Source organism: Chelonia mydas, chromosome 1, assembly GCF_015237465.2.
Source record: "Chelonia mydas isolate rCheMyd1 chromosome 1, rCheMyd1.pri.v2, whole genome shotgun sequence".
Lineage (NCBI taxonomy): Eukaryota > Metazoa > Chordata > Testudines > Cheloniidae > Chelonia > Chelonia mydas.
In genome coordinates this window covers 304,563,055-304,577,679 of record NC_057849.1, presented here as the reverse complement: position 1 = coordinate 304,577,679, position 14,625 = coordinate 304,563,055, and the positions used below count along the sequence as shown (strand labels likewise).

At 41.1% G+C, this 14,625-nt stretch overlaps 1 protein-coding gene across 5 annotated transcripts in view; it reads right to left on the bottom strand.

The window, feature by feature from the left end:
- Positions 1–14,625, bottom strand: part of CPED1 (cadherin like and PC-esterase domain containing 1) — a 221,709-nt gene that overhangs the window by 105,991 nt on the left and 101,093 nt on the right. For all 5 annotated transcript variants that reach the window (XR_006291938.1, XM_043550133.1, XM_037888943.2 and 2 more), the window contains exons 13-17: positions 13,304–13,363; positions 11,127–11,194; positions 10,705–10,749; positions 8,194–8,380; positions 6,602–6,770 (exon numbers count right to left, since the gene is read on the bottom strand). Coding sequence is in view for 4 of the 5 variants with exons in the window: in XM_043550133.1 (XP_043406068.1) it covers positions 6,602–6,770; positions 8,194–8,380; positions 10,705–10,749; positions 11,127–11,194; positions 13,304–13,363 (529 nt within the window). In the remaining variant the exon portion in view is untranslated. The remainder of the gene's footprint in view (positions 1–6,601; positions 6,771–8,193; positions 8,381–10,704; positions 10,750–11,126; positions 11,195–13,303; positions 13,364–14,625) is intronic.

Below are 14,625 nucleotides of genomic sequence, written 5' to 3'. Positions count from 1 at the left end.
GGCTGTTTTGTTTGAAGTCGCCTGAGGGATGCAGTCCAGTAGGCATGCTCAGAGCACACCTACGGGATTGAGCCCTGCACATGACTTAGGCAATCAACCACCTATCCTCCTTGGCTTGTGCACTGTTCTGGGGCTTAGGTGAGAGAGTTCTCTGGACACCTAGAGCGAGCACATGTGCCCAAAGGCAGAAACTTAGGAGTCTAGGAAACATTGCACTGTAAAAAGTACATGGTGTGTGACTTTAGGTGCCTACACTGTTCTGTGGGAGTTCTGTGCACTCCAGTGGTGCCGAAATTGTGTCTTCGGTGTCTAAAAACAGGGACTTAGGCACCTAACTCCCTTTGTGCGTCCAGATCTTAGACTATGCCTACACTGCAGCCAGGGGTACGAACAGCAGCTTGTTTAGACATATCCACATTAGCTGTAATCAAGCTCACTCACTAAAAGTAGCCACGAGGATATGCCCGTATGGGCCTCAGCGTGGCTTCACAATCCTGCCAGGGCCTCCTGGGTGTGTACCTGTTTGTGCAGATTCTACCACCTGGAAAGATTTCACTGGTCTTGCTGCTATTCCCCATTATAAATAGAGGAAATCTCTCTCATACCAGTAAAAACTTTCAAATTAGTAGAAACTTACTTAATGGAACCACTGTACAATACTAATTCTTTATGGTATTATTATGTTTCACAGAAATGCAGAGACAAGGATAACGATACACCGTAACTAGCAAATAGTGTATTGGCTATCCATTACTCACAGCACAAAACAAAAAAAGAATAGCTAATGCTATTAGTGAAATGAATGGGCACAAAAAATATTAACATGAGACAGTAGGATACTGTAGGTATCAATCTTCAGGGTGTCAAAGAGAAGCTTTTAACCTTTGCATGTCACCAATTACTGTCCAGGACTCTAGATAAACCCGTATTAAAAATGAAAGAGGTAATTAACATTAAAAACATTTTACTCTAATACATAAATAAATCGCTATGTGTTTTAAAGATAATGCACAACATAATAAATGGAGGGATACACTGGTTATTTCCATACATTAGTCCTGACCATTATGACAGTGCACAACTAACGTTGGGCTCTGGGGTATTGGGGGTTATAGTGGTATCCCTGTCTCATGGAAACAACCTATTGGTTCCACTTCCTTTTTTTGTGCCTACATAGAGATTACAAGGCCACTAGGAATATAGCAATGGTGCCACTGCAACCAAATTCAAATACTATGAATGTTGTCGACAATAAAATGAAATTACAAACAAAAACAAACCAACAAGCTTTTACAGGCAATGTAGCGTTGCAGGAGAGCAGAATGCAAATAAAAGGGATGCAAAGCCTATTAATGCGCTGCAGTGACTCCACAGTTTATCCCCTACTAATTTGGTTTTAATGAGGACATTATGGCTGCTATCAATAAGGAGAAAGGACAATAATTTGGTACTCCGAGGGAATGTGAGGCTCGGAACCACACACTTCTTAACTGAATAGCCTTGAACTTAATCCAGGATTACTCAGATGCATGAGAATTGTTAGAAGACTGGAAACAACATCTCTGGCTCTGTCTTTGTATTGTAACCTTCATCATGGTATCAGCTTGCAGTGAAACCTGAATATCCTAACAGGATTAAACATAAAAGAAAGTTTTTAAAAAAGTCTCTGGATTAGAATTCTAACGGAAGCCTACTGTGAGAAAGATCACACCACTGTCATTGACCTTTCTCTTCCTAGGCATGATCCCAGTTGTGCATAGTCAAGTATCCAAAGGAGAATCCATCAGTTCATGGGGAATTTATCCTTTTGCTTCTGGAACAGGTGTCTGGTTACTAAGAGAACAAGCATGGAAGCCACTGAACAGTGACTATAACAAATGCTGCCTGTGTGTGTAATGTACTCCAATACAGCAAGTGTAATGTAACTACAGTATTTGGAGAACTTAAAATATGTTTCCTATCAATAAATCACCATAAACAAAAGACAGTGTTTACGCTAGCAAATATGGATGAAGCAAAAAAGAAATGCAACATCTTGGCATTTTTACAGTGCCATTTTAACCTCCACTTCTAAACCTTAATTGCTTTGGGTTTTTAAAAATTTAATAAGATAGTTTCTGAAATGTTTGCCTTCAACATACCTCAAAAGAAATGCTACTTTAAAATCACATGCTGCATCTTCACAATCCCCATTAGATACCTCAAAAATGCTTTTCATCTCATATTTACTTTTAGCTATTAAAGACCCCCGTAGCTCCGAACAATTACGTAATAAATGTAATTAGGAAAAAGCTTTTCACATATGAGCATACAAATGCAGTTCAAGCAAAAGGAACTTATACAGCACTTTTCATTTTAAGCATTCCAGATCTCTCAACAGTGCTTCAAAGATATGGCATGAGGGCACATACATACTAAAATAAAACATTAACAACAGTGTAAACTGTAATGTGGGAGAACATACAATAGCACAAATTCCTACTCCTGGGACCAAATATATGCTCATGATTGGGTGATGGATGATTGGCTTTTCTCATCTTCACAGCCAATTCTGGTTTCTAAATAGCATATAATATACCCCTCCCACTGCTGTGCTCCTGTTTTACTCCGATTCACTACTGACATCAGGCCGGTCACTGGGCCACCTTCAAATGCTGTGTGGGCTTAGATCTCATGAAGCAACTCTTAATCCTCTCCTGACTATAATTTGCTACCTACCCTTATCACTTATAAAAGTACATCACTGCCTAATTCAGGCAAGTAGGATTTATGAAAATTGGCATTACTATACATCAAGAAAACTGATAGGCCCACTTACACACCTTTTATATCACTTGTGTATCTAAACTTATTTCAAGACTACATACCTGTTTTTAGTTACTGAAAGAGTAACTATTGCCAAAACCTTTCCATAATCATATTTTTCAACATGCCAATACTTAATGAGGAAAAGAAGACCCAGCTGGAATCAATTTTGGGTCCTTTTTAGTAAAGATTAAGAAAATAACACGTCTCCAAAAAAGAACATTAAAAACAATCCCTAATTGTAGAATAGACCACCTACAAAGAAAGAGGCCTCATCAGGCAATATAAAGAAAAAGGTTATTTATATTCTGCAGTCAATTGCTCATTCCTATAGCATCATTGGACTACCTGAAAACAATACAAAAGCTCCAACAACAAATGAATTGAAAATTCGTGGAACACTGGCCAGCATAATTCAGCTTTGTGGGAACAGTGCCTGGGTTTCATGATGCAGGTACATGATATAAAAAGCAGTGGTTCCCAAACTTTTTGGCATCATGCCCCCTTGTTTAATTTTCGAGAAACCCTTCATGCCCCGTCACCTCTCCTTTACCATCATCCAACCCCCCCCCCATCCTTGTCCTCTGACCACCCCCTCCTGGGACCCCCCCTGCCCCAACTGCCCCCCCCCCGGGACCCCACTCCCTATCCAACCATCCCTGCTCCTTGTCCCCTGACCGCCCCCTCCTGGGACTCTACCCCCTATCCAACTCCCCCTGCTCCTTGTCCCCTGACCACCCCCCCGGGACCCCACCCCCTATCCAGCCCCCCCGGCTTCCTGTCTCCTGACTGCCCCGACCCCTATCCACACCCCCACCCCCTGACAGGCCCCACCGGGACTCCCACACCTATCCAATGCTCCAGCTCCCTGTCTCCTGACTGCCCCCACCAGAACCTCCGCCCCATCCAACCACTCCCTGTCCCCTGACTGCCCCCCCCCCCGGACCTCCTGCCTCTTATCCAACTCCTCCTCCCCCCATTCCCTGCCCCCTTACCAGGCTGCTCAGAGCGGCAGAACTGGCTTATTGGAAAGCCTGGGATACGGGCGGGCGCAAACCGCATTGTGGCTGCAGGGGAGGGTGGACAGGAGGGGAGGGGCCGGGGGCTAGCCTCCCCGGCCGGGATCTCAAGGGCTGGGCAGCCTTGTGCCCTCCTTGGAATTTCTTCATGCCTCCCCGGGGGGAGCGCACCCCAGTTTGGGAACCAATGATATAAAGTAATAGATTAGATTAGACATGTATATGTTAAGATCAGTGAAGGTTTGGTTATTATATCTCTGAACATGCCAGGCTGAACTCTGGTTCCATATCAGAGACTCTCCTCTGGGACTAGATTTGATTTCAATCTGAGAACAAAATTATCCCCTTCAACCTGTAGTGTGGGTTTATAGGATATTTTGCATTGGTTACATATAATCGGAGAAGAAAATTTTGCCATACATTTGTATTGATTATTTTGTTTTTAAGGACCCTGTGGACTGCGTTAGTTACTGCCAACTACACACTTTCAGAACAACACTGACAACCTCTCCTTGCTGCGGTTGCAAGACTTACTGCTTATTTCTTCACAATACCTTTTTTTTTAAATTACCCCCTTTTCTGTCCCAAAGTCTAAAACGTGTGTCAGCTCCCACTTTGATTACTCTAACTTCCTCTGTAATATGTTGAGAAAAACTGGAGGAAAAGAATCAGGTTTTAAGAGGGGGATATATTGGTGTAAGTCAAGAAGTTTTGTTTCAGAGTAACAGCCGTGTTAGTCTGTATTCGCAAAAAGAAAAGGAGGACTTGTGGCACCTTAGAGACTAACCAATTTATTTGAGCATGAGCTTTCGTGAGCTACAGCTCACTTCATCGGATGCATACTGTGGAAATTGCAGAAGACATTATATACACAGACACCATGAAACAATACCTCCTCCCACCCCACTCTCCTGCTGGTAACAGCTTATCTAAAGTGATCATCAAGTTGGACCATTTCCAGCACAAATCCAGGTTTTCTCACCCTCCACCCCCCCACAGACAAACTCACTCTCTTGCTGGTAATAGCCCATCCAAAGTGACCACTGTCTTCACAATGTGTATGGTAATCAAGGTGGGCCATTTCCTGCAGAAATCCAGGTTCTCTCACCCCCTCACCCCCCTCCAAAAACCACACACACAAACTCACTCTCCTGCTGGTAATAGCCTATCCAAAGTGACCACTCTCCTTACAACCTGCATGAAAATCAAAGTGGGCCATTTCCAGCACAAATCCAGGTTTTCTCACCCCCCCCCCCGCCCCCCACAAACTCACTCTCCTGCTGGTAATAGCTCATCCGAAGTGACCACTCCCCCTACAATGTGTATGATAATCAAGGTGGGCCATTTCCAGCACAAATCCAGGTTTTCTCACCGGGGGGGGGGGGGTGAGAAAACCTGGATTTCTGCTGGAAATGGCCCAACTTGATGATCACTTTAGATAAGCTATTACCAGCAGGAGAGTGGGGTGGGAGGAGGTATTGTTTCATGGTGTCTGTGTATATAATGTCTTCTGCAATTTCCACAGTATGCATCCGATGAAGTGAGCTGTAGCTCACGAAAGCTCATGGTCAAATAAATTGGTTAGTCTCTAAGGTGCCACAAGAAGTTTTGTGACACACAGAGAAATGGCAGGGTCGGAGCACACAATGCTGAGTTTAATAGAGCCCTATTGCTTACAATCCTGCCTGCTTGCGATGATATAATTTAGCGCTAATGAAATACTCGCTCTGGATTCCCTGTAAGACCTCCCCACTCTTCAATCTATTCAAAACCCCACAAATGAATTTATCTTCCCTGCCTATTGTCAATTCCCTCTTGGAATCTCTCCACTGATTTCCCCTTCCCCACCATATCAAGTTTTAACTTCTAGTGCTCAGCCTTCAAAGACCTGCACAAAGCTATCCTGGCCTACATCTCAGATCTCATATCCTATCACGTTCTCCTTTACCACCTTTGCTCCACTAACAATGAAAGCCTCAATGCCCCTTTGTTTCATTTTCCTACTCCCATCTTTGTGTCTTCTTCTATGCTGACCTTCCGTATGAAATGTCCTTCCAACTGCAGTATGCCAGACCTTAAGCTTTTCTTCATTCAGATCTCTTCTAAAGGCTCAATGCTTCCATAAGGATCCATATATACATTATATATAATGTATTTGCATATACACACTTAAAAAAAATCTAAACTAAGATCATTCCTTCCTTTGGCCTGCCCCGTGTGTTTTCACTTTATATGTTTGTCTTCTAGACTATACGTTTTTCATTCATAAATCGTTTTGATATCTGTATCTTGACCAGAGCTGACCCCACTGTCAGCAATAAGCAAAGAATAAATGAATACATAATCACAATCATAACCATAATGATCAAAACATTGCCATCAACTGCACAGATGATCATAGCAACAGAAACTCTACTACATCTGCTTTACTGTCCTGATAACTCTGATGCTTCTTACAAAGAAAGATACAATACTGTAGTGAGTAGGATTTCAGTTGACCAAGGTAATGGCAACTTAGCTTTGAGTTTTCCAATGCATACAAAATACGAAAGGTACTGATGTATAATTTACATTTATAGCCAAAAACCTTTGTAATCCCCCTATTTTATACAATATGGATTGAGAATTCCCAAAGAGTTAGGGGGCCTCATTCTAATCTAAACAGATTCCATGCTGACTTCAATTCAGTTACTTCTGATTTACACCAGTGTAAGTGAGATCATAATCAAGCCATATACATATATAAAGTGTATATTCAAAGAAAAAACAAACAGTACCTGCACAAAACCACACACCATATAGTCCTCAAACAAAGGCAGACTTGGGCGGTCTTCTCGATAGACAGTGATTTTATAGCTGCTCACAACCTCGGGGTCGGATTGCGCATTATCTGTTACTAGAATAGTGATTTTATTAATTCCCAGGCCAAGGGGGTAGTTAGCAACACTGCAAGGGAAAACAACAACAGAAAGTGATAGGCCCAATGTTAAATCAGTCAAGATTTGAACAGCACTTTCCACTGCAATTTAAATGGACCTCAGCTTTTAAGGTTTCTATTAGTAATGTTTATTTCCATGGTTTAATATGAATAATAGTGTAAAGTCTAGCTTGCAAAGGCATTTTTAAAAAAATCTAGCAATAAAGCAAAAATGTGCCAGAAACAATCTAAAAATGTGATGTTATTTTAGCTTTCAACTTAGATAGGAGAGAGCTTCAGAATTGGCAAGTCAGTCAGGCAACAATGACAAGAAAATTGTGAATGATGCAACTAGGGACAATAGTTTCTGGCAGTTTCAAATCAGTGATGAAGTGAGGAGGGAGACAAATGAGATTGAAAATTTTAGTTAGCCCTTCAAATTGTGCACTTTCTGAGCATTATGGATTCCCAAATAAACCATTCAACATGATAGACAAGAGCAGTGCTGGAGAGGTTTTTGCTCTGCAGTGAACTGAGAATGGCTGGAACTAACAGAATTTGAACTTTCAATGCTTTTACTTCTTAATAAATATTTATATAATGACTTTCGTTTAGAAGACTCTCAAAGTATTTTGCAAACTCTCATTACATAGCATACATGTCTATTTGCGTATCAATCACTCCATGCATGCAACTCTGGAGTGTATTGTGGCAGCCAGCCTACATCAAAAATTTTATGTGACACGGTTTTGTGTTAGCTTTTTTTTTTTTTAAGAATAAGTCAAGAATAACTTCTCTAATAGAAACCACAGGAAGAGTATTAGATTAATAATAGAAGATACTGGCGAGGACCCAGGACAAACCCCCATAGTTTTGCAGAAAGGACCATAAGACCCTCAATGATCACAACTGGTCAGGTCCTCTGTTTTATACATCACCAAAGACTGCACCTCCAACGGATCCCTTACACCATGGTGGAATGCTGGTCCTATAATGACTAAGACAGAAGGGCTCTACCAAGTGAATCATGGTTCTAGCAGCTCCTGGGTTCACCTTGAAAATCTTCTGTTCAGTTACTGATGAGACCCAGTGCTGCTTAGCTTATATACAGCTCTGTATAATTTGGGCCCTGAATATTTTACCAACAACCGTGCTCGTCTTCTGTACTCAGACCATTGGTGGTGTGAGTAGTTTTATGTAGAAGCTGGAGGGAGATTCTAACAGTTTGGGGGGGTTGTTAACTGGAGTTTAATTGTAATGATTGTGATGGGTACATCTTTAATACATTGATAAATAAATACAAATCTAAAGGACTAAATGTCTGGGCATTCAAATCTCCTTTTGTAATCTTAATTCCTAATTCTCTTGGAAATGCAGAGGTGGCTGCCATCCTTTCTGTTTCTCCAATATTAGGAATCAGCTTTGTGCTTACAGGATCATTTTCCCCCATACCTTGGTCCTTTCCTCTCATCAAGGTGCACCTGGCACTGACAGTTAGAGGGTTCTGCTCCAATCTTCACTGTCACCACATCAAATGGGACTTCAGTGTAGTACTCTTTGATCTTTGGATTAAATTTAGGATTCAGGTCCAAAGGCGGGCAGGTGAAGATTTGCCTGATATGAGATAGGGTATCTTTATCTGTTCCAAGAAGGCATCAAAGAAAAAACTGTGAAACATATGGACATTTTAAAATAACAAGTAACTGCTGGCAGGCTGTTAAATGATCAATGGTGAGATTCATTAACTCATAGCCATGCTGAGTCTGTTGCTGCAAGGCATTAATGGATTTTGTATTGGCAGTTGGGGTAAATTTTCAGACCTGCGCAGGGCTTTTATCATTTTTTGCCCAATGACTTTAGTAGGAGTCACAAAACTAAAAGCTTGACTAAGGCATTGAAAATTTAAGGATTAAGGTCAAAAAATCCTGTCTCCAGTGGATTAATTGAAATGTACATGAGTTTAATGACAGAAATTCACAACCAACTTAGGTATGTACCAGCCTGTGTGCAGGGCTTATGTATATGTGTAGTTGCCAGGAAAAAATCAATCTGTTGGAAACACCCTTACTGCTCATAAGAACTGATCACGTGGGTGACATCTAGCATCATGGGATCATTTGTACATCAGGGTGAATAATTTATAAAGAATCCTCATTCAACAAACTGCACCTCTTTTTCTGTTTGTGGACAATCTATAAAAATCATGATTTTCTCAAACACACTCATTATTCTGTATTATCATTATCAAACAAATGATTTCTGTGAATTATTATTTGCCTGTAGCTCGTCTGTGACAAGTTTCTTGCACCTATTTTAATCTGATCTGTTAGAATCAGATTGCTGTCATGTTTACACATTCAAAATTTGCTTTTTCTGAATATTCTCCAATATTCAATTATAACTGGCTGCTTCTGCAAACATTCCAGCCAGTAAACTCTTTCCCTCAAATAGCTGAGTGAATCTGGAAGCTTAGTATGTGGCTTAAGAGGGCTTAAATAGTACACAGGGCCCTGTGTGGGGCCTGTCCACGAGAGTGAATTTAACTGGAGAGTAACACAAAAGGGCCAACTTCAGTTCTCAGATACATTGTTGTAAATAGAGTTAATGCTGTTACTCCAGAGTTTCACTGGTTTAACTGAGAGCAGAATTTGGGCCAAATTCCCCAGAGAACAGGTCATATTCAAAACGTACAGCATAGAGGGTTGAGGGAAAGTAAGTGTTCAAAGGATATAAGAAGCACTCCTGAGTTCCCCAAGAGGCTATATGGCCTATGTAACGCACAGATCATTTCAGGATGTATGCTTATTCCCTAAGAAATCACTAATAGCCTTAAGAATTAAAGCAGCTGGAGGGAGGGGTACCTTTCAAAGAAAAATCTTGAGAGGGGTGAAATCATGGTGTCAGTCAGCCAGGATAGGAATGTTCTTGGCCTGGAACTGACATCTCCCTGGCTGAGCGCCAAGCTTAGAGAGGAGCAGAGAAGAGATGAGGCCCATTGGGATGAAAATTCTTCACCCCTAAGCAGCAATTTGTCTCCCTCTCCCAGCATAACTCTCATAGACAATACAGCCTCAGTTAGACAGAGGGGAAAAGAGCACTGGACACTGAAAAGGTAGTAGTAATGTTCTAAGGTGTGGGATGCCCGGAGCTCATTTAGATGAGCTCATCATCCCCTGAGCAACACTCTAAGGCTTTCTTTTGTTTTGGCCTGATACTCAGCTGACTGTACCCCTGAATAAGCCAAATGTCCTTGCCGCTATATGTGCGCTGTTCTGGGTCTCACATAATTTCACCTGGATATAGCAATAAAGACGTCCGCCTGTACAATGATATATTTGTAGCTGAATGGAGTTCTGGATGGCTAATGGTGGTGAGGGATATGAAGCAAGTGTAAATGCAGGTTGAAAGAAAAAAAACTATTGAGTGTGTCTCTAATTTTATATTTAAGTATTTCCCTCTACATCACAAAAGAACCAAAAATATTGTATTCCTGAACAGATATTACTTGATCAGGAAGGGTTAAGCACTGAACTAATATCCTGTATGATAGTTGAGCACCCAAAAATTTAAAGTTTAAAAGGCCACTTCATAAGAACAACTGTATGCAAAAGGAGAAACTATAACTGTCCTTGAAAAACTGTCTACATGACAGTCAGTGGTATAACCAGAAGAAAAACCATAAGGGCTTTGAGATCAATGAATGTCCAAACATTAACATTAGAATGTAAACATAACAATGGCTAACTTTGTGCTTGAGAGATACTTTGCATAGCTGACTCATTATTGATGGATTCAGAAACATTCTGGCTACTTAATAAACCATGTTTCGTTATTAAGGGCCTAAAGGCACTCCATTCCCTAAAGAAAGTTGCACAGACACTATAAAAAATGTGTTAAAGCAGTGCCACCTTTTGCATAAAGTTCACATGTTCTGTCAGTACAAAGATATAGATCTTGACTTACCATGACTACAATGCCTTTCTTTAGTCTCATTGGAAAAATGTAATTCTAAGGGGCAAACAGAAACAATTAACTGTGTCCTACTCTACACACTGCATGCAACCCCTATTTGCAGAACCCAAAGAAAACAACCCTCTCCCCCCACACATAACTGCATTATACAAATAAAAGGGGACACTTGTATTTATTTCAGTTTGGGCCATATGCTGCCTGCTCTACTCCACTGGAGTCCATGGAACAACTTTCGTGAGTTAGGGAGATAGAATTCAGCCTTTTATGTTTAGTAAATGAGCCACAACCGTCTAACTGGAAAGCACGAATGTAAGAAACACATCAGTTCATCTGAACCACAGACATTCCCAGATTTTTGGAACAAACAGGAAAAGCATGTGGTATATTACAAGTAAACCAGTCTGATGTCCTACCTTTCTGATTTTTCATTACGTTGAAAGGAGTTCTTTGTTTAACACCTTCTTTTTCTGGGAAAGAATTCCTATCAATGCAATAGTATAGACATTTCTAGATCAATGAGAGGAACAGAATCCATGGAAAACACTTTTTAAAAATTCCTGTCTCCCTTGGCATGGGGCATGGTACTGTAGTTTTCTGAACAGAAAGATGCACCTCTTGCACTCACATTCCCAATACCAGCAATCTTACCTGAAATGAGCATGATGGAAAACTCACAGCCCGTAGTAAACAATTGCCCATAGCAAGAAAAGGAGAAAAGCAGAAATGAATCTCAAGAAAGTAGCTTAATAGGGAGGAAAACTGGAAGGGGAGGGGTATCCAAGAACAAAAGCTTTCAAATTGCTTGTACATTACTTTTTTACCCATTTTTAATATGCAGTTCGGGTTACAATTTGTACAAAAACAATTTCTTTAAGACAAGTAAAGACTTGAGTAACTGGTACATGACTGAATTTAGGTTAGTATGGATATATACACTGGAATGAAGCAGACAGAAGTAATATTAGACTATGTACTTGCTAATCCAAAACCAAATTATATGCCTAAAGCTAGAATTCATACACATTCTTACTTTATCAAATGAAGACTAGCTATCTGCAACTACTCAGGAATAGGTTTCAGAGTAGCAGCCGTGTTAGTCTGTATCCGCAAAAAGAAAAGGAGGACTTGTGGCACCTTAGAGACTAACAGATTTATTTGAGCATAAGCCACTTCATCGGATGCATTCAGTGGAAAATACAGTGGGGAGATTTATATACACAGAGAACATGAAACAATGGGTGTTGCCATACACACTGTAACGAGAGTGATCAGATAAGGTGAGCTATTGCCAGCAGGAGAGCGGGGGCGGGGAGGGGAACTTTTGTAGTGATAATCAAGGTGGGCCATTTCCAGCAAGAACGTCTGAGGAACAGTTAGGGGGGATGGCTAGTGGTGTTCTGTTATGTTCTTTGTTGGGCCTGTCCTGTAGTAGGTAACTTCTGGGTACTCTTCTGGCTCTGTCAATCTATTTCTTCACTTCAGCAGTTGTAAGAATGCTTGATAGATCTTCTAGGTGTCTGTCTCTGTCTGAGGGGTTGAAGCAAATGACATTGTATCGTAGAGCTTGGCTGTAGACAATGGATAGTGTGGTGTGATCTGGATGAAAGCTGGAGGCATGTAGGTAGGCATAGCGGTCAGTAGGTTTCCAGTATAGGGTGGTGTTTATGTGACCATCGCTTATTAGCACCGTAGTGTCCAGGAAGGTCTTGTCAACTGCTGGAAATGGCCCACCTTGATTATCACTACAAAAGGTTCCCCTCCCACCCCGCTCTCCTGCTGGTAATAGCTCACCTTACCTGATCACTCTCATTACAGTGTGTATGGTAACACCCATTGTTTCATGTTCTCTGTGTATATAAATCTCCCCATTGTATTTTCCACTGAATGCATCAGATGAAGTGAGCTGTAGCTCACGAAAGCTTATGCTCAGATAAATTTGTTAGTCTCTAAGGTGCCACAAGTCCTCCTTTTCTTTTTACTCAGGAATATGTCACCAACTCCAAATTTGTTAATTCAGCAGATTTCCTCTTACAATGAGTCAAATCCATTTTTGGACATGACTGGAGGCTGGCAAGGTAGATTTACAATAAGCTCTTCCCTACGCAAATCCTGTATAGACTGACAAAGAGAAATGACAGATGAAGAGATCCAAAGGGGCTCCTTTCAGGAGTCATATGTTTCCCCCCAAAACATTCCCTTTGAAGTCCTCTTGAAGAATTGCATTGCCAGAGAAGCCTATTGTTCATCAATTTATGATTTTAAAAGACATAAATCCACTTTCTATGTGTGTGTGTGGTGGGTGGGGCGAAGATGGTGAAATCTTACTTTGTGGCCAACCCCCACAAATGTTTTAATGAGACTTGTAGAAAGGACCATTAAAATGAATCATTGTCAGTCTTACATCAGAACACAAAGAATTCAGGATTATCCCACCGAGATAGGAAAAGTGGCAACTAATTTCCCTACTGCTGGAACTTAGCAGATCTGTGTATGTGTGTTGGGCTTGTGCTCCCCAGAAACTGCCCTAAAGCTGTTCATGTTCACAGATGTAATGATAGGCATTACAAGTTCACTATTTGTTCATTCTCACCTAGGCTTTGACCATTTCATGGTAGTCCTAGATGAGTTTCTGGAACTCTTCTTGATTTTCCTGTGGAAGAAGTGCAGAGAATTCACTAACTTCACTGCGGATGTTAAAATTGCAAATAATCATGTAGATGGAAATGTGGGTGAGTAATGCTGACCAGTAAACTCCTTTGAGTAGGGTCTTCATTCTCTGATTTCATGAGCACCAAGATACAAAATCTAAATCAAGAGGAAATTTTTCAGGGAGCCTCCTTAACTGTCCATTTATACATCCATAAGGGGTAGCTGGTCATGCAGTTGCCAGTTTGTACATGAAACCACAGATCTTGCATATGCCGATAAGTGGGAACAATTAAGGAGCCCATTAAAAATTTGGCCCAAATCTATGAAAGTCAGGATAACAGTCCTTTTGAACAAAACTCATCAAGGCTATGAACCTCAGGAAAGCTTAAAGTTTAAACAAAATGCTTAAACAGGCTGCCTTGGGATAAAGCTTAACTCACGTCTTTTCAGTTTTCAAGCATTCATAGCCATTTACATAGTGGGTATGCCTACACTGCCAAAAAAGAAGTGTTTGCACAATATCATTCAGAATTTGTGGAATGAAAGAAACAGAAACTGGACCTCTAACTATTTCACAATGTACACAATACATGCAAGTCACCTCCATTACCAGTAGGTGAGCTGTACACTTGCATTCAATGTCATTAGCAAGGAGAAAATCGGTATGGAAAATAAATATGAATTTCCTCAGCTTTAGAAGAAATACATAGAGTATCAAAATTACAATACCATTATTTTTGTTCTTTCCAGCCAAAAAACTTTGTTAAGATGATGTTAAAATGGAAACTACACATCATCAACTAAGGAAGGTGGTGGGAAGCCATACAAGAATATTGTAGTTAGCAATGATCTAATAAAAAAAAACCCACTAGGTCTGTCAATTAATTGGAGTTAACACCTGCGATTAACTGAAAGCAAAATTAATATGTTAATTTTTGATGCATTAATCGCTTATCTGTGGGCGGGTAGGAGGCATTGGCGGGGAGTGGGGGAGCTGAAGAAGACCCAGCCCACAGCTTCCCAGGCACCGGGGCGAGGGGGAGGGCAAGAGCCCCACACCCCAAACCCTGATAGTGGCTGGAGCCCTGAGCCTCAAGGGGGGCTGGAGCCCTGCACCTCATGCCCTGAGAGGGGCTGATGTCCCATACCCCATGCAAGGCTGAAGCTCCAAGCAGGGCTGAAGCTCAGAGCTCCCAGCCCTGACTCTATATTGCAAAATACAGAAAACCCCCAAAACATTTAAATAATGGTATTTTAATATTG